The sequence below is a fragment of the Oryx dammah genome, unplaced genomic scaffold, assembly GCF_014754425.2.
Source record: "Oryx dammah isolate SB20612 unplaced genomic scaffold, SCBI_Odam_1.1 HiC_scaffold_23, whole genome shotgun sequence".
NCBI lineage: Eukaryota > Metazoa > Chordata > Mammalia > Artiodactyla > Bovidae > Oryx > Oryx dammah.
In genome coordinates this window covers 83,402,272-83,429,684 of record NW_024070207.1, presented here as the reverse complement: position 1 = coordinate 83,429,684, position 27,413 = coordinate 83,402,272, and the positions used below count along the sequence as shown (strand labels likewise).

The following is a 27,413-nucleotide window of genomic DNA, read 5'->3' as shown; positions in this document are numbered from 1 at the left end:
TGACTGATAGGATGGGAAGGAGATGGTATGGTGAGGTTAGTATGAAAGTGGTGTACTGTACTGTACGAGGTTTTGTTTGTCTAGTTAAGAACGGTGAAACATTTATGTAGTGGGTTGTGGGTGGATATCCTGCACGTGTGTATCTCCCTATCTTGAGAGTTGATAGACCTTGTTAAAAAGAGATTGAACCCTCAAAACAGATGCAAGTGGTATGGCTATTACTTCTTAAGAGTTACTGTGGACTGAAGCAATTGTATGATAAATAGCCTTTAAGTTGTGGAAATCTTCTGTATAGTGATGATTGCACTCAATTTGGGGAGGCATTGTTACCTGTTTTTCATCTGTAGTAAATTGTAATACCAAAAGAACTTTAAAGAGGTCTCCATATATGACAACAAAGCAGTAGATGTCTTCTAGACAGTCTCTATCGTTTGGGTTGATGAATTTAAAAATTGTTTTAAAGTCAGCACTCCAAAGGAAAGATACCTTGCATTAAAGGATAGCTAAAATACCGATTTTGAATGCTCAAATAATTATATGTGATTTTTTCCCATTAATCTGAATTTACCTTGTTTGAAAATTGACACTTTTTGGCGTGAGTTTAAATCACTGCAGATTACTTGGACATGCTGTTCTCTAAATTCATATCTTCTGGTAAGGATGTCTTGTGATGGTCTCATTCTGTTCTGGGTCAAGATTAATAGTTTATGGGTTTCTAACTTTTCATGCATACTTTTTACAAACTTTAATGACATATTCATTTATCTTGGAAATGTTGCAAATTTGAGAACTTTCCCATGCCCTTTTTCTTTTATTCTGCTTTGATGTTGGAAAGAGTATAATCCTTGTTTTGGCTACCCAGAGTTTAAAAAGTTAATACTTCGTTCATATTCTCTTTGATTAAATGAATACTTAATATACTAAGCAGTAGAATAAAAGTATAAAAGCACCATGAAAGTCTGGAAATGTTGCACCAACTCTAGCAGGCAAGCTGGTCTCCCAATTTCAAATTAGATGTTCCTGGAGTGGAAGAACATTCAAGTATTGAGGCAGGAAGAGTGTAAGCATGGTATATTTGGAGAATGGAATGAGATAAGGCTGGAATCTCAGGTTGAGGCTGGAGTGAAGGACTACCCTGCAGAGTTAGGAGCCTTTGACTATTTACCAAGGAGTGAATAGCATAAGCAGATTTGTGGTGTTCATCTCTCTGGCTTTGCTTCTGATCCCGCCCCCAGCCCCCCAAACCTGGAATTCTCTCTTTCCCTCCCATTAAATTTTAATTCATTCTTTTTATACTGACCTCTGTCATTTTTCATGAAAGCCTTTCCTGCTCCCCCATTTTTCCTTTTCCCAGCATCCTCCATCAGCCCCTCTTTAGTGGTCCTATTACACCTTGTACATATTTTTATCACTGTACTTCTTTTGGGAAGCAGGCAGGAAAGTTATTTTCCTTTTCGTACCTGAGAAGGAAAACAAGGCTCAAAAAATAAGACTCACCCTAGTAAGTAAGTGGTCAATCCTGGAGTTCTAACTTCTAGGCCAATGCTGATCCCCATATCACAAGTCTCCATTCATTGATGTAATTTTTCTATAGTGTTTTAGGAGTTAAATTTTTGTAATGTGGACTTTACCTTTCTTTCCTAGGGGAGTTTCCTTTCATTTAGGTGTCTGTCACTTAGCCAGGAAATGATAAAGCCAGTGGTTGCACAGAATTAAAGTAGTCAGAAGTAAAGATGAGAACTGTTATATTACTATTAAATTTCTAGTCCAATGATTTACTTAAAAATAAGGGAGGGCCTAAATTTTTGTGTGTATGTTTGTGTGTGAGGGGGGAGGGGTAGTGTGTAAGAAAAATCCCTTCCTTCCTCACTCTCCCATCTTAGTATGAGTAGACCAACTCTGTTTGCAGGCATACTTGATTATGTCTCTTGGCTAAAAACCAGAATACTTTCAGAGGGGTGGGTCTTTTCCATTTTTGTTTGAGATCATAAAGTTTATGGTACTTTTAAGAGATATTTGATGACTGTAAAGAACATCTGTAAAGGCATTCATACAGAAATTCCCAAAGCTTCAAAGTAGAATTTGATGCCAGTTTAAAAAATTTTTATTTATTTGTTTTATTTTTTGGCTGTGCTGGGTCTTCATTGCTTTCTCTAGTTGCAGTGAGCAGGGGCTACTCTACCTTGCAGTGCAAGGGCTTCTCATTGTGGTGGCTTCTCATTGTGGGGCTCTGGCTCTAGGTGCACGGACTTCAGTAGTTGCAGCATGCAGGTTCTGTAGTTGTGGCACACGGGATTAGTTGCTCTGTGGCATGTGGAATCTTCCTGAACCAGGGATCAAACCTGTGTCCCCTGCATTGGCCAGCAGATCGCCATCCACTTTGCCACCAGGGAAGTCCTGATGCCAGTTTTAATTGTTTTGGTAGAGCTTGTTATGAGATATTTGGTTTGGAAAATGTTGAGATTAACTTACTGCAAAAGTGTACCTTTATTGCCCCCTTTTTTCAAGGAATATATTATTTTTTTCATGAACTTTTTAGAAAATAGAAATGAAGAAATTTTCTGTGTTTTAACCTTATAACTTTCTATTGTGAAAGAAGTCACATAACATAAAATTTACTGTTTTGGAGTGTACAATTCTTAATTGCATTAAATACCTTAATAATGTTGCATGCTGCTGCTGCTAAGTCACTTCAGTCATGTCCGACTCTGTGCGACTCCATAGATGGCAGCCCCCCAGGCTCCATCCCTGGGATTCTCCAGGCAAGAACACTGGAGTGGGTTGCCATTTCCTTCTCCAATGCATGAAAGTGAAAAGTGAAAGTGAAGGCGCTCAGTCATGTCTGACTCTGTGCGACCCCATAGACAGCAGCCCACCAGGCTCCCCCGTCCATGGGATTTTCCAGGCAAGAGTACCGGAGTGCGGTGCCATTGCCTTCTCCGATCCTTATGCTAAAGTTACATAAGTGATTTTCCCCCCTTTGTTTTGTTTTTGGTTTTTTTGGCTACACCTCATGGCTTGTGGGATCTTAGTTCCCTGTCTAGGAATTGAACCCTCACATTCATCAGTGAAAGCATGGATTTCTAACCACTGGACCACCAGGGAATTTCCCATAAGTGATTTTTTATGTAAAGAATATTATTGTGGTTTTAAAATTGTTTGTGTGGGGTGAAATCTCTACTTAAAACTGGGGAAAAAAGTAGATTTAGTTTTTAATTACCAGAAAGTGATATTAGGTTTATGCTAAAAGTAATTTGTGTGTGTGTGTTGTATAGCTTATGTTTGTGCGCCAACTTCTTGATGAAAACACTTAACAGTTAGTACCTTGTGGAGACTTTTTACTTGTAGCTTGGGCTACATTCATCATATATTATTGGGATAATGTAAGATTATTTCAGTTTGGTTTCTTGTAAAAATGAGAATTAAAGTTTAGCACAGCACAATTGTTAAATCTCAGTCTCTAGTTAAGGATAATTAAAATAGAGACAGTAATTAGAATTTTTAAATTAGAGGATGTGTTTTAATACAAGAATGAAAAATCTGCTTAATCAGTCTTAAGATCTATAAGGTGCTAGTTCAGCTCTATATCCACTGCTACCCAGAGAATAATTTTTGTCCTGCTGGGCAATTGTGGCATTTCCATTGAATTCATCTTTGATGGTGTCTTTCTGGCAAGAGAAAAAGCTCTTATTGAAGATGTGTGTTTCATTTGCTAAGGAATGTTTCAAATACGCTGATAACTTATTCTGAATCTGTGAGTTACAGAATATGAGTTACCCAGTGTACATGTAGGTTCTACCATTCATTCAACAAATATTTATTGTGTTCCTCCTGTATGCCCGGATTGATGTGTCAAGGATGGATGAACAGGAAGCAAAGCAGGCAATGGCCCTGCTATCTTTGAGCTTACATTACAGTGGAGGCAACATATGGTCAGCAAATATTTCAGAAAAGAAATGCTAAGAAGAAAAAATTTTAAAGAGTGTTGGGGTGTTGTGGGGAGCCTCTGGCTCACATGGTTATTTTGTAAGGCTTCTTTGAGAAGGTGACTTTGAACAGAGATCCATGTTAAGAGTATCCCTTCTGGTATTATTTTGTTAAATTGTTAGTTTATCCTTTCTAAAATAAAGCTTTCATTTCTTTCTCTTTAGAATATGTGAGTTAAATGCTCTTTTTTTTTAGTTAACTGCTTTTCTCTGCCAAGGTCGGGCGCCCGGCCCCCAACCAACAGGTACATTCCTTGTGAGAAGAGGCAATGTTCCCGAATAGAACTGTCAGAACTGTCATTGGAGTAGGAGTCAGCCTGGATTCTGGTCTTGCCTTAGTATAATCTTTTGCAAGTCTGTATATTTCCTTATTTGCTACCAAACAAAAGCACTACCTATTTAGTAGGGTTTCTTTGCAAATTAAATGAAACAATATACTTTGTAAATTATACAACTACATGTAAAATGCAGTGTATCCTATTCATCTCTTTTTGGAGTCAATTGAGACATGTTTTCTGACCAGTTTAAAGCTTTTACCTGTCCTTCCCCATCTGGTAAATTTTAGCACCAAATGTCTACAATTGATCAGAAGGGGTTGGGTTCTTTGAAAGTCGTAGTGTGGTAAAAATTATGTTGGCTTTGAAGCTAGAAAACTTGGGTTCCAGAATTCTCCCTTTACTTACTAGCCTTGTGACAGGCAAGACACTAAACTTCTTTGAGCCTTCTTGATTTTCAGAATTCAGGCAAATATCAAGTAGCTCTCAGGGTTGTTGTTAGGAGTAATTGAGTTAAATAGATGAACTTCTTTTGAAAACTGTAAAGTGAGATTTGATAAACTTTCTCCATAAAGGACCAGATAGTGAATATAGCATTTTAGGCTTTGTGGGCCATGGAATCTCTTTTGCCACCACTCAGCTCTTCTGTGTAGCAGTCATAGATATATATAAATGATGAGAGTGGCTGTGTTCATAAATACTATTCATGAACACTGAAATATGAATTTTGAATAATTTTCCTGTCATGAAATACCATTTTTCTTTTGATGTTTTTCAACCATTAAAAATGTAAAAATCTTTCTCAACTTACCTGCTTCACAGAAACAGGCTGGGAGGTCAGGTAGATTTGGCCTGAGGGCTGTATATAGTTTGGCTACCACTGTTATAAAGGATTAAGCTGAATAAAGTGGTAATTAGGGATTAAGGATAGGTGATTGGTAGATAGAGATTGTTTAAGGAAGATGGAGATGATTTAGATTCTTTTTCTAATGTGGATCCAGAAATATTTTCACATAAAATGAGCATCTTTAATTGAGGGAATGACCTTGCCAAACAAAACTGGAAGATGGAAATGAGGAAGAAGACAGTTATAAACTCCTAAGGGCTGTGATGTGGTTATCTAATATATGTATCTGTGCAATTCAGGATTATATATAGTGTGTACATGTGGCTCCAAATTATGTGTGGCCCTATATTGATTTGCCAGGTGGCGCTAGTGATAAAGAGCCTGCCTGCCAATGCAGAAGATGTTAAGAGATGGGGATTCTATCCCTGGGTCAGGAAGATCCCCCAGAGGAGGGCATGGCAACCCACTCCAGTATCCTTGTCTGGAGAATCCCATGGACAGAGGAGCCTGGTGTGCTAGGATTCATAGTGTTACAAAAAGTCAGACACGATTGAAGTGATTTACACACACACACACACGAGTGGATTTGGGAGTCAGTTGCCTGGGTTTAATTTTGTCCTTGGTTTTTACTAGCAGTGTAATCTTAGGAAAGTTTAACTTAATTTTTTGAGCCTAGTTTTCTCATTTGTAAAATGGGGATAATTTTATCAAGATTCGTATGATTACATGAGAAAATGCATGAAAGGACTTAGAGTGCTTAGCCCAAAGCACTCAGTAAGTGTTAACTGATAATATTTATTTGGATATAAGTTGTACATACCTAATTTGTTTTGTCCTTCCTTCAGTTATTTTAAGAAATTATAATATCTTTAACTGGTTCTTGGTATAGGTTATTGATGGACAATTCTGCTTTTATGAATTAAAGTAATACAGAGGTAGGTTAAAACCTTCAAGTCCTCCTTTACCCAATTTCCTGCCCTCCCAGTGGGTAATCATTGTTAAGAGTTGAATGTGAACTTGTACAGTTCTTTTTCTCTATATTTACATGTATATGTATGTGCATATGCAAATAAAAATGTATTTTATGACTTATTTTTTTCCCAAAGAATATGTGTTAAGGCTTTCATGTAAATATATGTATGTTGACTTTGTTCTTTTTAAAGGAGACATAGTTTTTCATACTACATGCTTCTTCAACCACTAGAATCAGTTTAGAGCATATCCTTCCAGTCTTTTTTATATGCATTTACACATATATGACTACACTTAGAAGTTTTGTTTCTTTTTATATATGTGTATATATATATATAACATATGTATATATGATATATAGATGTAATGTATGTGTTGTACAGCTTACTTTTCTCAACAGTATATATATGTATGGGAGACTTTTTATACATCTGTATAACCATTTCTCAGTTTTTAAACAGATGCATGTTATTACGTAGTACATTTTTATTTCACCTTTCTCTTATGGGTGAATATGTAAATTTTCTTCAGTTTTTTGCTGTTACAAACAATAAAAAGCCCTTCAGTAAAAAAATCCTTGTACATACATATTTGTACACATACAGGAATATTTGTCATGTAAGTACTAAGAAGTGGAATTGTTGGATGACAGGTATGCACTAGATATTTGGAATTTGCCATAGGAAAAGGCTATTCCAGTTTATTTGTCAACAGTGCATGGTGTGCTAAATTTCTCACACACTCAAAATGTGATAGTAACAGATAATGTAATTTTCTCTCACCTGATATACAAAAAATGATATTGAATTGTTTGAATTTGCATCTCCCTGCTTACTAAGGAGTTTGAGCCATCCCTCTGCCATACATGTATTGTCTATTTATGTTTCTTATTACTGATTTTTTAGTTCTTTATATATTCTGGATATTAATGCTTTGCTATGCATATCGCAGATGTTTGCTTCCAGTCCCAGTCCATTGCTCATCTTTTAACCTAGATCATGGTCAAATGGCCAAATGTGTTTTTTTGTCATTGTTATTAATGGTCTTCCTATTTTTATCTTTTTAAGAAAGCCTTTCTTCAGGTTAGAAATATATTCTGCCATATTTTTTAATAGTTACATAGTTTTTTTTTCATGTTTAGCTCTTTAATCTATCTGAAATTTATTTTTGTGACTGGTTTTAAGTGTGCTTTAACCTCTTTCCCCTAAATGGATAGCCAGTTATTCTGACATCATTTATTATGCTATCTATTCCTCATAAATTTGAAATCCATCTTTACCATGGAGTACCTTGCTATACATACATGTGTCTGTTTCTCTACTGATTGTTCTCCATTAGTCCAGTTGTGTATTTCTGTGATGAAAGCACATTGTTTAACTTACTATAGCTATAAGTATTATTATTTGGTAAGGCAAACTCTCATTGTTCCTCTTCAAGATTTTCTTGACTTTCCTTGTACTCTTTTCAAATCAATTTGTCAGTTTGGGACAAAAACATTTCTTTGGGATTTCTGTTGGACTTACATTGACTTTGGAATAATCTCAGAGGAGGGTTTCTGAAGATGCTAATATTGGGTCTTTCAAACAAAGAAAGGTGTATCTTACGTACTTCAGTAAAACTTTAGTCTTCTTTATATAGATGTTGCATATTTCTTTTTGAGTTTATTCCTAGATTAATATTTTATAGCTCTGTTGCTCTTATGAGTATGTGTGTGTGTGTATATATATATATATGTGTGTGTGTGTATATATATGTGTGTGTATATATATGTGTGTGTGTGTGTGTGTGTGTGTATATATATATATATATATATATATAGTAATAGCAATGACCTGCCTTTCTTTCAGGACACCCTTCCTGCCCTCTCCTGGTGCCATTTTCCCCTGGAGCCCGTACCTTAGGATAGTGTTTTTTGAATTATATTTTCTAATTGATTATTGCTGATGTGTATCAAAGGTATTGATTTATTTTTTGATTTTGCATTTAATGCTTCTGCTGACCTTTTATGTTCCTATCATGTTTTTTTCAGTTGAATTTGCTTAAATTTTCTAGATAGATAATCATATTATCTGCAAGTTTTGAGTTTTGTCTCTTACTTTCCAGTATTTGTATGACATGTTTTATTTCCTTAAGTGTTAGCAATGATAATAGCAATTCTTGGTTTATTCCTGACTCTAATTATTGTTTATGTGAAAGATGCTTAACCTCACTCATGAGATAAATGCTAATTGAAACCACACTGTGATTCCTTTTTAAAACCTTTCAGAGTGTTAAAAATCAAAATGTTTGATAGCACCTTTTTTTGTTGTTATTGTCAAGGCTCTGGGGTAAAAGACACTTTCACACATTGCTGGTGAAAGTTTAAATTAGTGCAATGCTTGTGGCAGACAGTTTGGCAGTATTATATAAAGATACACATGAATTATGTGTACTCTTACTGATATACTAGTGTATTTAAATAAAAGGTAAATGTGCAAATTTCCTTTGAGCCAGCAATCCCACTTCAGGGAATTTACATTCACACACAATACACCACGTGTATATACACACATACATACATATATGTGAAATGAAATATGCAATTTTGTCTGTCATAGCAAATAATCAAATACTATTACTATATAGATATAAAATAAGAATGAAGGAACCTCTGTGTACTGACCAGGAAAAAAGTATTTTAAATTATTCTGACTATAAAAAATGCTTGATATATACTATGCTACTTTTCATGTAGAAAAGGAGAGAGAACATATATTTGCTTATTTGCCCTAAGAAACTCTGGAGAGCTACAGAAAATCTAGTGAGTGGTTATTTGTGGAGAGAGTTGGGGGAATTGAATGGATAGGAAACAGATTTGGGAGTGAACCTGTTCATTATATACCTCTTTCTTTGATTTTTGAATCTTATGATTATATCTTAAAAATTAAATTTAAAATGATTTCTTGAATTATTTCAGCTCTTCCAAGGATATTTTCTCTTGTTCTTTCTCTTCTCTGTTATAGGTTTTCTTCAAATGGCTGCCTCCTGATTCTGTTTGTATTAAATAATGAAGTAGTAGAAGGGTTGACTGGGAGTTCTGTGTTTCTAGGCAGGGATGTCAACTGGTTTCAGGGGGAGTTTGTGGGCAGCTGGCTTTTACACTTGGAGGGCCCAAATGCCAGAGGGCAGAGGGCTTCGTACTAGGGTGCCCTTATTCTTCCTTGCTGTTGTTCATTCTTCCTAATTTGTTGAATTTGGTATTGTGTATGCAGGAATTTATTTTGGGGGGAGAGTTCATCAACTGTCATAATTCAGAGCTTCAGTTAATCCATGTATTTAGCCTGTTCTCATTTTAGCCCTCTTTAGGATCAGTCTTCTTTGAGTGTGGAACCCCTGTGGGGTTTTGCCCTGTAAGTCTGCTTCCTCCTGGGTTGGAACCCTTTCTATTTCATATTTTAGGTTGTAGCATTCCTTTGATTTGTATTATCAGCCAGTTTTTTCTTGTCTGCTTTCTGTCATAAATTGTTGAAATCTTGTATTTGCTATGTCATTTTCCATTCTTGTCCTTAACTTGTAATTTTACTTCTGTACTCTTACCATCACTTTTTCAGAGTCTTGGAAAGTACAAGAGATATAGGTGTTCAGTTCATTGTCTTGAACTAGAAGTCAACAGTGGTATATTTTAAGATTATAAAACTATAGGCTCCTTGAGGACAAAGACTGACTTTTGTTCTTTTATTCACAGACCCTAACCTGGTGCTTGGCACTTAGAGTGTTTATTGGTATGAACACACGTGTATGAGAGAGAGACTTGTCAGTGGAAAATTTTATTATATAATTCTGATTCCTTATTTAAAAAAATATATTTGTTAATTTATTTGGCTGTGTTGGGTCTTGGTTGCGGCATGCAGGATCTTTGTAGCCTCAGGCAGGATCTTTTCGTTGCTGTGTGCAGACTCTCCAGTTGTGGCACATTGGATTAGTAGTTGTGGCGTGTGGGCTTAATTGCTCTGCAACATGTGGAATCTTAGTTCCCCAACCAGGGATCAAACCCATGTCCCCTGTATTGCAAAGAGGACATGTAACCACTGGACCACCAGGGAAGCCACATTTCTGACTGTTTACAGATTCAGTCTTACAGTTGTTGGTTCCAAAAGTTGAAGAAATTATTGAGTCACTGATTGACTAAGTACTGATTGTATGCTGGATTTCCCATGGATACAACCATGATGTGCTTATAGGGGGAAATTATCTTGAGCTTTTAACTGAAATGCTCCAAGCTTGTATATCAAATATATTGAAGGATTAGATATGGGACACAGATTTGTGAGATTTTCCCTATAGAGGCTTTCTCTATACCCGTGGCGGATTCATGTTGATGTATGGCAAAACCAGTACAATATTGTAAAGTAATTAGCCTCCAGTTAAAAGAAATAAATTTAAATTAAAAAAGAAGTGCTTTTGTGATTGTCTTTACGCATATTCCTAGGGCTTAAATCAATGTGTTATCATTATATGAAGGAAAAAATGGTCACATGTAGGTTATGATACATAGCTGTTGTACTCGGTAAAGAAACTTCAAGTTTGAGGCCTGATTTTCTTTTTTTTTGTTTTGTTAATTTTATTTTTAATTTATTTTACTTTACAATACTGTATTGGTTTTGCCATACATTGACATGAATCCGCCACGGGTGTATACGAGCTCCCAATCCTGAATCCCCCTCCCACCTCCCACCTCATATCATCTCTCTGGATCATCCCCGTGCACCAGCCCCAAGCATCCTGTAGGACTTTTGGACTGTGAGGGAGAGGGAGAGGGTGGGATGATTTGGGAGAATGGCATTGAAACATGTATACTATCATGTAAGAAACAAAGTGCCAGTCTATGTTCGATACAAGATACAGGATGCTTGAGGCCTGATTTTCGATCCCTTGTCACTGAGCTATGTTTCTGCACTGCTGAGTGTAGAAGAGATATTATCCTGATCGTATCCCTTTAGCAATGCCACCATGGTTTCTTACTGGAAAGGTTTAAAAGAACGTATTATATACTTTTCAGCCTTACTAAATAGTCTTCTGAAAAATCATTTTATGTTTTCTTGAGTATTGTTGAGTTGTGCTTTAGTATAGTGCTGCCCCTAGAGGTTATTAAGAGGTAGGAAATAAAAGCTTCCATTTATTATTATATTGTGCTGGGCACCATGTTAAGTACTTTATGTGTATATTTCATTTTCATGATAGTCCTGTGAGATTTTACAAATGAAATAAAAAATGAACGAGGTTAAGTAATTTGCCCCAAGTCTCTGAGGAGTGAGAGGCAGAACCATGATTGATTCCGGGTTTCTCCCACTCCGAAGCCTGAGTTCTGAAACTCTTTTTTATGGTTAAGTAGCTATTGGATACATGATGAAAAGGCCACAGATATACTCTGCTTAGTGAAGTTCTTTACCTGTTTTTTGAAAGTTTGTTTTTCTTATTCATTGTTTACCCTTAGGCCACCAGCTATTACATTGTATTGTTATCAGGTCTTTTCCCTTCAGACCAATGATTCTTAACCCAAGAGGCCAGGCAGAAGATGAGGAGTGGTTAGAATGGTGTGGGGGTGGTGATGGGGGAGATAGAGAGTATAGTTTTAAAAAGGTATATTTGATATTATGATGGCTTTGATTTTAGTCACAATATTTCAAGATTCTTAAAGGACATATTTTATTGAGGTATAATTTATATATCATAAAATTCACCAGTATAAGTGTCAGTGGCTTTTAGCTAATTTATCCAGTTGTATAACCTTGATTGCAATCTAATTTTAGAACATTTTCATCACCCCCTAAAGTTTTCTTGTGCTAGTTTGCAGTCAGTCCAGTTCCTAAGGCAGCAAGTAATCTATTTTCTATCTCTATAGATTTTCATTTTCTAGACAATGCATATGAATAAATGTAACCATGCAGTATGTGGTCTTTCCTCTGGCTTCATTCACCTAGCATAATATTATCAAGGTTTATCCTTACTGTTGCATGTATCAATACTTCCTTTCTTTTTATTGCTGAATAATATTACATTGCATGAATATAACACATTTTTGTTTATCCAGCTGTTTTTAGATATTTAGATTGTTACCACCTTTCAGCTATTGTGAGTAGTGCTGCTGTGAACACTTGTGTATAAGTTTTTATATGGACATAAGTTTTCATTTCTCTTGGGTAGACAGTATTCATATAGTAACTCTATGTTTAACTTGTTGAACTGCCAGACTCTGTTCCATTTTACATTCCCACCAGCAGTGTATTAGGGGTCTATTTTCTCTATATCCTTACCAACACTTGTTACTGTATTGTCTTTTTTATTGTAATCATTATGGGTATGGAATAGTATTTGATTGTGATTTTTATTTGTATTTCTCTAATGAGTAACTATGTGGAACATCTTTTCATGTGTTTATTGGCCATTTATATTAATGTATCTTCTTTAGAGAAAGGCCTATTCTAATCTTTAGCCCATTGGATTATTTATCTTTTCATTGTTGAGTTGTCAGAATTCTTTGTATATTATGAATACCTTATCAGATATATGATTTGCACATATTTTCTCCCAGCCTTTTCACTTTCTTGATGGCATCCTTTGAAGCACAAAAGTTTTAAATTTTGATAAGATCCACCTTCTCAATTTTCTTTTATCACTTTTATTTCTTTTATCACTTATACCTCGATACAGTATGATTTCATGATTTTATTGCATAACCCAGTCCCTAGAATTTAATGTTTTCTTCTGAGAGTTTTGTAGTTTTAGCTCTTACATTTAGGTCCATGTTCCACTTTGAGTTCATTTCTTGTATGGTGTGAGGTAAGAGTCCAACTTCATTCTTTTGTATGTGGGTATCCAGTTGTCCCAATATATTTTTTGAAAGAGTCTTCTTTTCCCATTGAATTGTCTTGACCTCTCCATTGAAAATCAGTTGATCAGACTCTCAATTCTATTCCACTGATCTATATACACTTATTCTGTTCATTTCTAATTTAATTCTTTTGTGGTAGGAGAGTATACTTTGGTTTCAATTCTTTTAAATTTTTTGAGATTTATCGCATAGTACATGATCTGTTCTGGAGATTTTTCCATGTGTACTTGAAAAGAATGTGTATTTTGTTCTTGCTGGGTAGAGTGTTCTATAGATGGCAGTTAGTTCAAGTTGATTGATAGTATTGGTCAAGTTTTCCAGATTCATGTTTATTTTATGTCTAGTTTATCTCCCCAGCAGTGAGAATAGGGTATTAAAATCTCCTATTATTACTACTGAATTCTTTCTCTCTTTGGTTTTGTCAGTTTTTATTTAATGTATTTTGGGCTTCTGTTGTTAGATGTGTATATGTTTATAATTGTTACATTGTCCCGATGAATTAATCTTTCCATGCTTATAAGGTGTTCTTTGTTTTTAGTAATATTGTTTGTCTTGGGGGTTGGTTTTTAAGACTAAAGGAACACTCATTTCCTCATCTCTCTTCTTTGCTGCTTCTTATTCCATGGTTTGGGAAACCAGGTGACCAGACATTATAACTATAGTTATTACACCAGGGCAGCACTACTTACCCCTCTATTTTTATATTAGGGTTCTGAGTAAGATTTCCTATTTTTTTTTTTTAAAAAAGAGGTTCTGCAATTAAAAAATCTTGAAGGCTTTTCCAACTTAAATTCTGTGATTTTTTTTTACCTGTTTTTGTCTGCTTAGCAGCAGCAGCAGCAGCAGCAGCAGCAGCAGCAGGCCTTTTGTCTTACTTATGGATCTTTGCTTTTGAGGTTTCTGAATAAGTTACCTTTAGTTAGGTGAAGTGGATAGAGTTATTCTTAAGAATGTCCAATCTAAAATGTTAACACTTGGGGATGTGAGTGAAGGGTATACTATATTCTTTGTATATTCTTGCAGGTCTTTTTCCAAGTCTAAAAATAAGTTAAAAATATCTCTACCTAAATGAGGCATTGTTAGTTACCTTTTCCCACTTGCAGGTAATACTAGTCTTACTGACTTTCAAAATCTATTGATTTCGCAGTGTAACCTCATGTAACACATCATGAGCTATTAGTTTCTTAGCTCTGTCCTAGTTGTGTCATCTGATAGGCAAATTTTTAGGAGTTAGCATAGACTCTTCCTGTTCCTTCACAATCATATTCATTCAGATAGTAAATCTTGTATTTAGTACTTCGTTAATATATCTTGCCTCTTGACACTATTTTCACTCAAACCTCAGCAACTCTTCCCTGTATTATTACAGTAGCTCTCTAACTGATCTCCTTGTTTTACATTGTATATCCTAGAAATCTGTCTCTTTGTCCTCATCTTCCTGCTTCTAGTATTGCTGTGCCTTGTCGTTCAGTCGAGTCCAACTCTTTGTGACCCCATGGAGTGTAGCCTGCCAGGCTCCTTTGTCCATGGGGATTCTCCAGGCAGGAATACTGGAATGGATTGCTATGCCCTCTTCCAGGGGATCTTCCCAACCCAGGGATCGAACCCAGGTCTCCCACATTGTGGATGGATTCTTTACTGTCTGAGCCACCAGGTCTAGTATTGCTAGTGAACTGTTTATATACTTGTTCTGCTGTTTCATGACCATGCTTGTCATCTTCTCTCTACTTGGATGAGCTAATTTTCTTTCTTTGAGACTCAGTTCAGGCATCTTTTCCAGGAAGCGTACTTAACCTGGACTCCCAAGAGTCCAACTTCATTCCTGTGTATGTAGACATCCAGTTGTCCTAGCACCATTTGTTGAACAGAGAGTTCTTTCCCCATTGAATTGTCTTGGCACCCTTGTTGGAAATCAGTCGACCACAAATATATGTGTTTATTTCTGGACTCTGTATTTTTATTCCATCTATCTATCCATCTATCCTATGCCAATACCACACTGTCTTAATACTGTAGCTTTATAGTAGGTTTTAAAATTGGAAAGGTTGAGTCCACTAGCTCTGTTCTTTTCAGGTTTGCTTGAACTTAGCTATTCTGGGAAAGTTTCATATGAATTTTAGGATCAGCTTGTTAATTTCTTCAAATAAACCAACTGGAATTTTGATAGGAATTGTGTTGACTGTATAGAACAGCTTAGGATATTTCACCCAATTTTGTTTGTTTTAGTTTAGAGTTGTTTTTCTTCAGTTTTTCAAATTTGTTATTGTATATTTTTGGTTTAACATGACAAATTCTGCCTTCTAGGCTATATAATATCATAACAGATATACATGCTTAACTTTGTGATGTATGTTTGTGATGAGAAGGAAAGAATTTTCTTACTGGTTTGACCATTCATTTGAAAAACCTTTTAAACAGTTTTCCCTTATATGTTCCACATATTTCCACATGTTCTTTGTGGAAAATGTTAGAAAATACAGAAAAGCAGAAAGAAAAAAAAAGTCCATAATTCCACCATTCAGAATTAACATCGTGTGTGTGTGTGTGTGTAATGAAAGTTTGTTGTATATATATCTTTTTTCATTTAACCATATAACATATGGGAAATGTCTTTTCATCTCACTACTACAGTGTTTTTAAAATGTTGTATCCTATCTCATTTTGAAATACCTATTATGCTTATATTTATAGTTTTGCCAATTTATAAGTGCTATAATGAATGTCTTTACAGTTAAATCTTTGCACAGATTCTTGACTATTTTCTATGACAAGTTCCTATGAATGGAATTGCTGCTTCAAGAGGATACATATTTTAAGTCTTTCTTGCCATTTTAAATAGTATGTGTTAATATTTGATAGTAGTTAAAATCTTCCTATTGAAATATGAAGGCAAGCTCAATAAACAAGTATAATATTTGCATTATTCAAAACTACTGTTGGATGTTTATGGTAGCATTATTCACAATAGTTAAAAGGTGGAAACAATCCACTGACTAGAATGGATAAACAAAATGTGTTATATACGTACAATGGGCTATTATTATTCAGCCTTAAAAAAGAATGAAATTCTGATACATGCTATATTTAATATATATATATATATATATATCAGTGAAACTTGAGAATATTATGCCAAGTGAAATAAGCCAGACACAAAAGGACAAATACTGTATGAGTCCTTATATGAAGTACCTAGAATAAACAAATTCACAAGGACCTAAAATAGAATAGAGACTACCAGGGTCTGGGGTGATGAGGAGTTATTGTTTTAATAGATTTCAGTTTGGAAGGATGGAAAAGTTTTGGAAATGGATAGTAGTGATGACTGCACAGCATTGTCAGAGTATTTAATGCCACTGAATTGTACACTTAACAATGATTAAATTTTGCCACATAAAAAAAATCTATGGATTAGTTCCAGAATTTTAGAAAAAACCAACCTACTGAGAAATTATGTGGTATTTTTGCTTATTGTGTGTATTATGTGTGTGCATGTTTAGCTGTGTCTGACTCTTTGTGACCCCATGACTGTAGCCCACCAGGCTGCTCTGTCCATGAAATTCTCCAGGCAAGAATGCTGGAGTGGGTTGCCATTTCCCTTCTCCAGGGGGTCTTCCCGACCCAGGGATTGAACCATGGTCTCCTGCATTGCAGGCAGATTTCTTTGCCATCTGAGCCACCAGAGAAGCCTATTTTGTGTACTGCCTTGTAGCTAAGCAAATTCAGGGTTTGGATACTTGCTTTAAATATGATAGATTCATAGAAGGGACTGAGAACTTGGTTTATTAACATTGTTCATGCAGTATGAAGACTTGTTGAGCTGTATGCCAAGTAGTCTGCTAGGCACTGAAGACTGCAATGGTAAACAAGATAAGACATAGTCCCTGGAGCCTGCTGGTTGCTAAGACTGGACAGAAAAAGAACAAACTTCTTATTAAGAAAAAAGGGATTAAACAGTCAGGTGACTTTTCTCCTTAATGATTTCCTTTGTGGGGTGATTTTAATATATCCTTTTTCCCCTCCCTTCAGGTTGCTATGGAAACATATGACCATATAAAAGGAAGTCCATCCTGATAATTCTGATACCTGAGATGCAACTGAACTGAAGAGTGGAACAGGAAAAAGTTTAGTGCCAACCTTAGTTACAATGGCTACTGATTCAGGGGAGCCAGCTAGCACAGAAGATTCTGAGAAACCTGATGGAGTTTCATTGGAAAACAGAGTTCCTCAGGCTGCAGCAACTTTGACAGTGGAAGCTAGACTAAAGGAGAAAAGCAATACTTTCTCTGCTTCTGGAGAAACTATAGAAAAGAAAAGATTCTTTCGAAAGAGTGTTGAGATGACAGAACATGACAAAGTTGCTGAATCTTCCTCCAAAGATGAGAGAATAAAGACTGCAACAAACATTCCAAGAGTAGAAAAGCTTCCTACAAATGTGCTAAGAGGAAGACAAGAAGTTAGATATGAGCAATGTTCAAAGGGAACGTCAGAATCCTCAAAAGATTATTTCAAGGAGAAAAATGAAAAGGAGATGGAAGAAGAAGCAGAAATGAAGGCTGTAGCTACTTCTCCTAGTGGCAGGTTCCTGAAATTTGACATAGAACTGGGAAGAGGAGCATTTAAAACAGTATATAAAGGACTGGACACTGAAACATGGGTTGAGGTTGCTTGGTGTGAGCTGCAGGTGGGTATATAATCTTCTTGGTTTTAATAAATTCTAGTTTCAGCTGGCCTGTACTTCTGAGTGATCCAGGATTAAAATGTATCATGGATTAAAATAAAATGAAGGACTTATCCCCACATCCTGAAATTATGCTCCTTCTTAAATCCTTTTAGGAGCTTATGCCAACCTTTTTTTTCCCTATTGTTTTCCTCTCTGTTTTAAAGGTGGGAAGGTCTGTTTTGGCTTTCTTTGGGGAAATGATTCTAGTTTATTAAACTTAGGAAATTCTTAAAACTCTTAATGTCTCATTTTGAAAGCTTTTAGTAAATGTATGCCTTATGAGTTGATATGTTAAGGATATATTCAGTATGATATTTTCCATTTCTCTGTCAACAGACTTTTGGGGGTTCATGTGCTGTTTTTCAGAACAAGAAATGCTTTCCTTGCTTCTTTGAAGGCTTCTAGTAGTATAAATTCCTCTCCATGCCTTTGAGTTTGCCTCATATAGGATTTTTGGATGAAATAATCACCAGAATCTACTGGGATTAGTCAACTGGAATGTTGTTTAGGAAGGAGAACTGAAAGTATTAGAAGAATAGTTGAATTATATAGAAGAATAGTTGAATTATCTAGATATTTGGTTCCATAGTAAATGTCTATATGGTACTTTTAACTAATGTAGGAGTAAATGGAGACAGAACATCATAGAAAAGGTTATAATAGGAATGGTTTCAAACAGATGTAGATCAAACATAAGGAAAACCTTTGTGACCTCAGTCAGCTCATGGGAAATGGTCAGTGTTCATAAGAGATGCTTAAAATTAAGATTAAATAAAGCTAGTTGCTAAATACAGGTTTTTGTTGTTCATATTCCAGTGGTTGCTGCGTGTGGGTGTACATGATTTCACCCATCCTGAATTTGCTATAGTTTGCTGTTTAGATAGGTTGAAATTTAGTCTTGGTCCCTGCATTTCTAGGAATCTTTTTGTTTCCAAAATTTACTGTGTTTAAGAGTCACTGTTTGCTTTGTATGCAGATTTAGGAGCCTATCGTCAGAGATTCAGATTCTGTAAGTCTGGGGTGGGATGTAAGACTACAGTTTTAACAAGCTTTCAAAGTGCTTTGAATATAGGAAATCTCTTGATGACTGGAGTCAAGCCATTAGAGTAGTTCTTGAAAGGTGTGTGCATGTGCTATGTGGGGTTTGCTTGGTTTTCTTCTCACCCCTTTTTACCCTTTAAGAATTTTATTATAAAGTCTGTGTCATAGTAGAAATATTAGATCCTTCAAGTAAACAAACATTAAGATCACCTGAAATTATAATTCTTTGAGGATGTTTTAACCATTTTAGTATATATCTTTATGAACTCTTTCTTTTGAATAAATGTATATGACTGTATGCACCCCCATGGAACCATACTATAAGGTTTGGACAAAACTTCGTTTTTAAACTTAATCATGAACATCTTTTCATTACTGGTAGTTGTACATTTACATCATTATTTTTGATAGATGCCTTTATAAGATATTTAATCAGTCCTCTATTGTTGGACTTCTAGATTTTCTCCAGTATTTTACTATTATAAACATGGTCGTGATAAATATTTTTGCATATATATGTGTGTGTGTATATATATATATAAAGTTATATAAATTTTAATTTAATCTCTGCATTGTGATTTCAGTAACACTAATCTTTTTTGGGGGTAGAGACCTACAAAATGTAAAATACTTATTGTCTGGTCCTTTGTTGTTGTTATTGTTGTTTGCTTTTTCTTCCAATTTTATTGGGTTATGATTGACATACAACATTGTGTAAGTTTAAAGTGTACAGCATAATGATTTGACTAAGATACATCATGAAATGAGTATGGCAGTAAGTTTAGTGAACATCATCTCAGATACAAAATTAAATAGACAAATTTTTTTCCTTGTGATGAGAACTCAGGATTTATACTCCCTTAACCATTTCTATAGATAACATACAATAGTGTTAATTATTTTTATCATGTTGTACATTATGTTTCTAGTACTTATTTATCTTATAAATGGAAGTTTGTATCTTTTGACCGCAGTAACACTCATCTTTTAGTGTTATTCTGTTTGTAAATGGGGGAGATAATTTCCATTCATTTGGTAGTAGGACACATAGTAAAGATATGTCAAATATTTTGCAAGTTGTATACTCTAGCTATGCTAAAGAATGTTTCTGTAAAACTTGAAAATATTTCAGTAATAAGAACTGCATATGGGAATACCTTTTATTATTCACATGTGGAAAGACTGAAAGATCCTATAAGGTCTTACTACTCCAAGTGTACTCTCTGGACCAGCAGCATGGACATCACCTGGTAACTTACAGCTACAGGTCCCCAGGACTCACCCCAGACCTATTGAATCAGAATCTACCTCTTAGTAACATCTGCAGGTGATTTTTATGCACAGTAGAGCTTGAAAAGCCCTGAAATAAGGGATCAATTCCAAGAGCCAGCTGAATCACAGGAGGAATTCCCTTAATACACCAACATTAGGTTTATATAATATTATATCATATATACTGATTCATGGCATCCACTGCAGACTTTCTAAATCAGAATCTCCAGGAGATAAGGCTCAGGAACTTACTTTTATTATTTATTTATGTTTTAAATGCAGTTTTATTATTATTACTTTTTGTTCGTGCTATGTGGCTTGAGGGATCTTAGTTCCCTAACCTGTGGCCCCTGGTGTGGAAGCATGGAGTCCTAACCACTGGACCACCAGGGAAATTTACAAAGATAAAGTATGCTTTTTGGGGAGCTGCACTGGGCCTTCATTGCTTTGTGCAGGCTTTCTCTAGTTGCAGCGAGCAGGGGCTACTGTTCGTTATGGTGTGTGGGCTTCTCATTGTGGTGGCTTCTCGTTGTGGGGCATAGACTTCAGGCATGCAGGCTTCAGTAGTTGTGGTACACAGGCTCAGTAGTTGCAGTTTGTAGGTTCCAGAGCTTGGGCTCAGTATTTGTGGCGTAGGGACTTAGTTGCTCCACAGCATGTGGAATCTTCCTGGACCAGGGATCGAATCCGTGCTCCCTGCATTGGCAGGCGAGTTCTTATCCACTGTGCTACCAGGGAAGTCCTAAAGTGTAAAGTACATTTTAATTTACACAAAGAACAACAGTTGGACTTGGGTTCCATCCCTGGGTGGGGAAGATCCCCTGGAGAAGGAAATGGCAACCCACTCCAGTATTCTTGCCTGGAAAATTCTGTGGACAAAGGAGCCTGGCGGGCTACAGTCCATGAGGTTGCAAAGAATTGAACATGACTGAGCGACTGAGCACATTCTGAAAGGAATGTTGAAATTAGAGGACTTAGTTGATACTATTTTTAGGTATCATGTTATTTTTTGCATGTTTGGAATTAGGAAAAACTAACTTATTTAGAGGGCATCCCTGGTGGGTTAGTGGTAAAGAATCCACCTGCCAGTGCAGGAGACAACGGATTCAATCCCTGGGTCAGGAAGATCCCAGGAGAAGGAAATGGCAACCCACTCCAGTATTCTTTCCTGGGAAATCCTATGGACAGAGGAGCCTGGTAGGCTATGGTTCATGGGGTTGAAAAAGTGTCAGACATGACTTAATGACTTAAAACAGCAACACAAACTTATTTAGAGTCCCAGGAAGATAATAAGGACATCATCTTTTAATTACTCTCCTGTAAGTACTATGTAATTTGTAATGTACAATTTCTCATATTTTTTTCAGTAAAATCTTACTCTATTATGTAATTAAGCAAGTTTGTTGAAAAATATCCCAATGAACAGTTTAAATTATTCTAGATTCTTTCCTAACCTTTGCTTATATAGGTGTGCATGTATAATATATAAAATTTGAGTGTCTATACTTTTGTTTTATCAACTTGATATGTATTTTCTATTTATTAACATCATTAAAATATGTAAGCTATATTTTTATTGCATACATACCACCTCTTAATCCTCTCCCCTGAAATATGGCAGTTCTTTTCCTTTTTAAAATTTTACTTTTTCATGTTTGATTTGAAATTCATAGCTCAGCAAAGAATTTTATACCTTTTTTTCTTGATGGTATTTCCCCCTATGGTAGATACTTGAGCCTTCTCCAGCAATTCTTAAAAGCCTCATACCCATTTATTTAGAATACATTGACTTTAGGGCAGAGCAAGAATCAGGATATATAGATTGTATTGCTGATGTTTGACTTTGAGGATGTTAAAAACAGACAAACCCTTTGATGATGTGTGTCAGATTTAGGATTTGGCCATAAATACCTGCATTTCAACAGTTTGTCGTATTTTATGGTTTCCGTAATTTGATTTATTTTTTCTCTTCCATAATTTGATTTTCTAGTGCATTAGTGGAAAGACTTTGATCTATTGTTCTTTGTAAAGAATTTATAGATTACTTGGTAATTACTTGATAAATTGGTAATTTACTGTGAGTGAGGGCTGTCAGTCATACATTTTATTTAGAACACTTTAGTTCATGATGTTGAAAGACCTGGTCAGATGTTACTGAAAGGCCTGTTTAGTAACTTTTAGGAGGAGTCAGTCACATGGGTTTGTAATAGTTTTCTCCTCCACTGTCAGCTTGAAAAATCAGTAGCACTTTGCTTTTACACATGGGAACACAACCAGCTTCTGCTTTACTTTCACTAGTATGTCATTTGTTTTCTTGATGTAACTGAGTTTTCATATAATGGGGCTATTTTCCAATCAGAGGAATCACATAGATATATGAATTTTGTTATTTGACTGTTTCTAAATATATTTGCTTATAATAAGCTTCACTGTGGGATCAATTCTGTGATTACGTGCTTTTCAAGGTAATTAAAAACAGGCCGAAGAATTGATGCTTTTGAATTGTGGTGTTGGAGAAGACTCTTGAGAGTCCCTTGGACTGCAGGGAGATCCAACCAGTCCATTCTAAAGGAGATCAGCCCTGGGTGTTCTTTGGAAGGAATGATGCTAAAGCTGAAACTCCAGTACTTTGGCCACCTCATGTGAAGAGTTGACTCACTGGAAAAGACTCTGATGCCTGGAGGGATTGGGGGCAGGAGGAAAAGGGGATGACAGAGGATGAGATGGCTGGATGGCGTCACTGACTTGATGGACGTGAGTCTGAGTGAACTCCGGGAGTTGGTGATGGACAGGGAGGCCTGGCGTGCTGCGATTCATGGGGTCGCAAAGAGTCGGACATGACTGAGCAACTGAACTGAACTGAACTGAACTGAAACAGGCCATCTTTAAGATCTAACAACTAGACCTCTAACAAGTCAGCTATAGTCTCTGAACTGAACTTTTAAAAATGCCACTGAAAAGAAAGATTAGAAAAAAGACACAGTTTACTATAGCAGGGTGACATGTTGAGTGAGCATTCTAATACACTTTGATTATAGTAGTGAATATATTCCAAGCAATGCAGTAGAAGGAATAGTTTAAAGATCTGTACTTCCATGCCTGAAGTATCTATCAAAGTTTTGGAGAAACTTGTTTCTGTTTTATTTTCATTTATCAAAAACACTTTGGGGACAAGTATATTTTTAGGCAGCCCTACATTTAATTGTGAAATTAGAAAATAGTGTAAAAATACCTGAATTTCCAATAAAGGAAAAGGTAATTTAAAAATATATGCTAGAATTTGTTTCTGAATAAATATTGTTGTCCAAAGTATTCACACTGGGATACTTTTGCTCTTAAAATATTTTTGTTATGACCCTTTTGGAAGTATTTCTAGATTCTGTTAGAGCTATCAAGAAGATGCTTCGTTACATATAAGCATAATTTTATTTTTATTTCCCACTGTTTTCTTCGGACTCAGCCCTCAAAGTGGAATACTGTCATAGACAAAGAATAATTACATCAAAGGGAGGAAGAATACAACTTACTTAAATATAGTCAATGCTCTGATTTCCCTGGCAGTCCAGTAGTTAAGACTTGGCCTTCTAGTGCCAGGGGTGCAGGTTCAATCCTTGGTTAGGGAGCTAAGATCCCACATGCTTCATGGCCAAAAAGCCAAAACATGAAACAGAAGCAGTATTGTAACAAATTTAATAAAGACTTGGGGGAAAAAATAGCTATAAACCAAAGGCAAATGTTTTCATGAAATGACAGAGGGTGAGAATGGCAAGAGATAGACTTGGTCTGAGAAATATAATTAATTTTCCCAGTTCAATGAGTTAGTTTTGAGGTAACTGTCTGCTTGATAGATAACAAATTGATACATATAGTTGTATACCCCAAAGATGTCCATGTCCTAATCCCTAGAACCTATAAATATATTGGTGGTGGTGATTTAGTTACTAAGTTGTTTCTGACCCTTTTGTGACCCCATGGAATGTAACCTGCCAGGCTCCTCTGTCCATGGGATTTCCCAAGCAAATTTCCTGATGCTGATAGACCTTGGTATGTGTTACCAAGGGAGGCAAAGGAATCTCATTTTTTAGAAGTATTGAAAACACGATAGATTATCTCCCTAACAACAGCATTTAATGGAATTTTAGTCTAAGAAGAGCACTGTTCTAGAGAGTCTTGGGATTATTCAAAAGCAGTAGAAGGCATTCTCTAACTTCAAAGAACTTTGAATGAGAGGAGGGAATATGCAACTGTAATATTTTCTAAAAATACTGAACTAAAGTAAAGTTGGCAAACTAAGTTGGAGAGTAGACAGTTATGGCAATGAAGTAGCCATATAAAAAGACACACAGAATGATGGAGAGGAGAGGCCTTTCAGTGTTGTGGAAGGTAGAGAGAGGATCTAAATGAACATGAGAGAACTAAATGCCATAAAAATAATTTGATGTATTCCATTTCCTCCTCTATAGAAACAAGAATTTTACTTTTTCCACATTGTTTGTAAGTTTACCTGTTCTGGAGTGGATTGCCATTTCCTTCTCCAGGGAATCTTCCCGACCCAGGGATCGAATCTGTCTCCTGCATTGGTAGGCAGATTCTTTACCATTGAGCTACCTGGCTGCTGCTGCTGCTGCTAAGTCACTTCAGTCGTGCCTGACTCTGTGCAACCCCATAGACGGCAGCCCACCAGGCTCCCTCGTTCCTGGGATTCTCAAGGCAGGAACACTGGAGTGGGTTGCTATTTCCTTCTCCAGTGCATGAAAGTGAAAAGTAAAAGTGAAGTCATGTCCAACTCTTGAGCTACCTGGGAATACCTATAAATGTTACCTAATGGATTTTGCAGGTACGATTAAATTTAAGATCTTCTGATAGGTAGATTATCCCGGAATATCTGGGTGGACCCAGTATAATCACAAGGGTGCTTTTGAGAAGAAGGATATTAGTCAGAAGGAGATCTGACAATGGAAGCTGAGGTTGGAGTGATGGGAATGTGGGTGATCTCTAAAAGTTGGGAGAGGCAAGCAGTTGCTTCCTAGAGCATACAGAAGGAACACAGCCTTGCCAACACCTTGATTTTAATTGAGTGAGACTCATTTGGACTTTTGATCTCCACAACTGGAAGATAATAAATTTGTGTTGTTTTAAGCCACTAAATTTGTAGTAATTTGTTATAGCAGCAATAGGAAATGAATACAGAGCAAACAGCTGTTGTTCATTCATTGTTCATTCATTCAACAAGTAAATGCTCAGTACCTACAATGTAGCAGAGTTGTGCTAAGTGCTAGGGACCTAATGGGGAGAAGAAGTAGATTCAGGCTCCATTTTCATAAAAGCTTATAGGTGAGGGAATTTACAGTCAGTAAGAAGAAGGCTTGGAGATTGGAATTAGTGAAAAGATGAAAGAGCTGTTAAATATAGATTTGTTTGAAAGAAGTGACAGGATTGGAAATAGCAAGAAACACGGATTCTGTTTACCAATTAGTTTTCTTTTTTATTTTGAGATAATTTGCTATTAACAGAAAAGTTGCAAAGGTAGTATAGAAATTCCTGTATGTCCTTCACTCAGTTTCTTCTTATGCTACTATTTCAACCAGAGAACAGTTATCAAAACTTTAGGAAATTATTATTAGTTCAATACTATTAACTAAAATATAAAACTTGTTTGAATTTCACCAGTTTTCATTTTGGTGTTCTTTTTTTCCAGATCAGGATCCCACATTGCATGTAGTTGTTATGAACATTTAGTCTCTTCTCAGTTCAGTTCAGACGCTCAGTTGTGTCTGACTCTTTGCAACCCTATAGACTGCAGCACTCCAGGCCTCCCTGTCCATCACCAACTCCCAGAGTTTACTCAAACTCATGTCTATTGAGTCGGTGATGCCATCTAACCATCTCATCCTCTGTTGTCCTCTTTTCCTGCCCTCAATCTTTCCCAGCATCAGGGTCTTTTCAAATGAGTCAGCTCTTCGCACCAGGTGGCCAAAGTATTGGAGTTTCAGCTTCAACATCAGTCCTTCCAATGAACATTCAGAACTGATTTCCTTTAGGATGGACTGGTTGGATCTCCTTTCAGTCCGAAGGACTCTCAAGAGTCTTCTCCAACACCACTGTTCAAAAGCTTCAATTCTTTGGCACTCAGCTCTCTTTATATTCCAACTCTCACATCCATGTGTGACCACTGGAAAAACCATAGCCTTGACTAGACAGACGTTTGTTGACAAAGTAATGTCTCTGCTTTTTAATATGCTGTCTAGGTTGGTCATAACTTTCCTTCCAAGGTGTAAGCATCTTTTAATTTCATGGCTGCAGTCACCATCTGCAGTGATTTTGGAGCCCAGAAAAATAAAGTCTGTCACTGTTTCCACTGTGTCTCCATCTGTTTGCCATGAAGTGATGCGACCGGATGCCATGATCTTAGTTTTCTGAACGTTCAGCTTTAAGCCAGCTTTTCCACTCTGCTCTTTCACTTTCATCAAGAGGCTTTTTAGTTCCCCTTCACTTTCTGCCATAAGGGTGGTATCATCTGCATAACTGAGGTTATTGATATTTCTCCCAGCAATCTTGATTCCAGCTTGTGTTTCTTCCAGTCCAGCGTTTCTCATGATGTACTCTGCATATAAGTTAAATAAGCAGGGTGACAATATACAGCCTTGATGTACTCCTTTTCCTATTTAGAACCAGTCTGTTGTTCCATGTCCAGTTCTAACTGTTGCTTCTTGACCTGCATATAGGTTTCTCAAGAGGCAGGTCAGGTGGTCTGGTATTCCCATCTCTTTCAAGAATTTTCCACAGTTTATTGTGATCCACACAGTCAAAGGCTTTGGCATAGTCAATAAAGGAGAAATAGATATTTAGTCTCTTCTAAGGCAATGGCAACCCACTCCAGTACTCTTGCCTGGAAAATCCCATGGACGAAGGAGCCTGGTAAGCTTCAGTCCATGGGGTTGCTAAGAGTCGGGCACGACTGAGTGACTTTACTTTCACTTTTCACTTTAATGCATTGGAGAAGGAGATGGCGGCCCAGTCCGGTTTTCTTGCCTGGAGAATCCCGGGGACGGGGGAGCCTGGTGGGCTGCTGTCTATGGGGTCGCACAGAGTCGGACACGACTGAAGCGACTTGGCAGCAGTGGCAACAGCAATCTGTGACAATTCTTCAATCTTCCCATGTTTTTCATGATTTTGAACATTTTTTAGTTTTTTTTTCATGATCTTAAACTTTTAATGAGTATTGCTCAGTTAGTTTGTAGAAAGTGAAAGTGTTAGTCACTCAGTTGTGTCCAACTCTTTGCAACCCCACTATAGCCTGCCAGGTTCCTCTGTCCATGGAATTCTCCAGGCAAGAATACTAGAGTGGGTAGCCATTCCCTTCTCCAGGGGATCTTCCCAACCCAGGGATTGAACCTGTGTCTCCTGCATTGCAGGCAGATTCTTC

The 27,413-nt window shown here is 36.5% G+C and overlaps 1 protein-coding gene across 1 annotated transcript in view; it reads left to right on the top strand.

Moving 5' to 3' along the window:
• The window catches only part of WNK3 (WNK lysine deficient protein kinase 3), a 182,902-nt gene that overhangs the window by 828 nt on the left and 154,661 nt on the right, over positions 1-27,413 (top strand). Inside the window, exon 2 of the mRNA XM_040266051.1 lies at positions 16,981-17,635. Coding sequence (XP_040121985.1) covers positions 17,099-17,635 — 537 coding nt within the window. The 5' untranslated portion in view covers positions 16,981-17,098. The remainder of the gene's footprint in view (positions 1-16,980; positions 17,636-27,413) is intronic.